The sequence below is a fragment of the Pinus tabuliformis genome, chromosome 4_2, assembly GCF_031772625.1.
Source record: "Pinus tabuliformis cultivar Carrire ecotype Pingquan chromosome 4_2, CPIR1, whole genome shotgun sequence".
Classification (NCBI taxonomy): domain Eukaryota; kingdom Viridiplantae; phylum Streptophyta; class Pinopsida; order Pinales; family Pinaceae; genus Pinus; species Pinus tabuliformis.
The window spans coordinates 657578259-657579864 of record NC_142304.1 but is presented as its reverse complement, the minus strand read 5'-3'; the positions used below and the strand labels follow the sequence as shown (position 1 = coordinate 657579864).

Genomic DNA, 1606 nt, shown 5'->3' with positions numbered 1-1606 from the left:
TGAATCCTTTATCGAAGGTTCTTAATGTAGGTTCTGATTATAGCCGGTGTGATAACTTTCCAGGTACCAAAGGGATTGTCACATGCTTTGCATCATACTTGGTGTGCACCTCAATTTTCAATTCCATTATGGCATTAGCTGGGAATATCAATGTAAGACTTAAATTCTAAATACTGGGCAACCAAACATTATGTTTATTTTATCAGCATTTTGTATCTTAAAATGTAGTTTGTCATCGTTGTTTTGTATATGTTATGATATTAGTTTTCATTATTTTGTTTTATATTTTGCAGTACCATGATGTTCAGAAGGAATGTAATGGTGGCCTGTGCTATGATTTTTCAAATATGGAGAATTACTTAAACCAGGGTTCCATTAGGGATGCCCTGGGGGTTGGCAGCCAAAAATTTGTCTCCTGTAGCCCCTTGGTTTATGAAGCTATGCTTACTGACTGGATGCGGAATATGGAAGTTGGCATTCCACCACTCTTGGAGTATGGTGTTAAGTTGCTAGTTTATGCAGGAGAATATGATCTCATTTGCAATTGGTTAGGTAATGATAATGTATACATATAACATATTGTTTTTGTTTTGGACAATGACTTTATGATTTAGGTGTTAAGTCTGTTATTAACTTATTTGCAGTTGTGTTTTTTAGGCTTGTCAGTCTAATCTTCAAAATTGAAAAGTTAATTGTTCAAATTATGTGTCTTTCAGGCAATTCAAGATGGGTGAATTCCATGGATTGGTCTGGAAGTGAGAATTTCAAGAAGGCACCTACAAAATCCTTCCTTGTAGATGATAAGGAAGCAGGTTTAATAACCAGTTATGGACCACTCAGTTTTCTCAAGGTAAAAGGCACTCGATGATCATCTTTGATTTCGTTGTACAAGTAGATAATTTCTTCCTTACGGAATCTTCTATTTTGCTGCACCAGGTTCATGATGCAGGTCATATGGTCCCAATGGATCAGCCAAAAGCAGCCTTGGAGATGTTAAAACGCTGGACACAAGGAAGTATTACTGACGACAATTCTCAAATTTTAAAGATAGTGACAGAGATGCCAGAGAAGAATTTCGAGAGTTAGTTATCTGCTTAATTAGGAGAATTGCTCTCTTCAGCTAGATTAATGTAAATATTTCTAGATTTGTAGTAGTGTGCATCCCCAAAGATGTGTATTTTCTGATTTGGCAAAATAATTGTGCATTGGGACCATCAGTCTTGCTAACTTGTGTCAAATCATTTTATGGCCACTTTTTAACTGTATAGAAATAGTGCTTCTTATTTCTTACCAAGCCTTGTGGAATTATGATTATACATGGCGTTAAAGTTATATTCAAGAACATGAATAGTATGTCCTGTGTTCTTATTCCAGCATGTTCTGATGTCCTAATGGATGAAAGAAATTGTAAATTGGATGAAAGAAATTGTAAATTCAACAAAAATATTTGGTTGAGAGAGTCTCGGGGAATTCAAAGCATGATGCTCTTAGCCTACATTCAATTTTATTGACAATGACATGAAAACATTTATGTTGTTTGCAATCATACAACGGATTCCAGTATTGTCTACTTATATTTGAATTGGAGGCTATGTGGTTTGGCTGT

The 1606-nt window shown here is 35.2% G+C and overlaps 1 protein-coding gene across 1 annotated transcript; it reads left to right on the top strand.

Annotated features, from left to right (window-relative positions):
* The first annotated feature begins 326 nt into the window (after nucleotides 1–326).
* On the top strand, nucleotides 327–1086 carry LOC149171120 (serine carboxypeptidase-like). Its single transcript, XM_089425848.1, has 3 exons — nucleotides 327–552; nucleotides 717–850; nucleotides 937–1086. Exons 1-3 carry the CDS (start codon nucleotides 348–350, stop codon nucleotides 1084–1086), a joined length of 489 nt encoding a protein of 162 aa, XP_089281974.1. The 5' UTR covers nucleotides 327–347.
* Nucleotides 1087–1606: the final 520 nt, after the last annotated feature.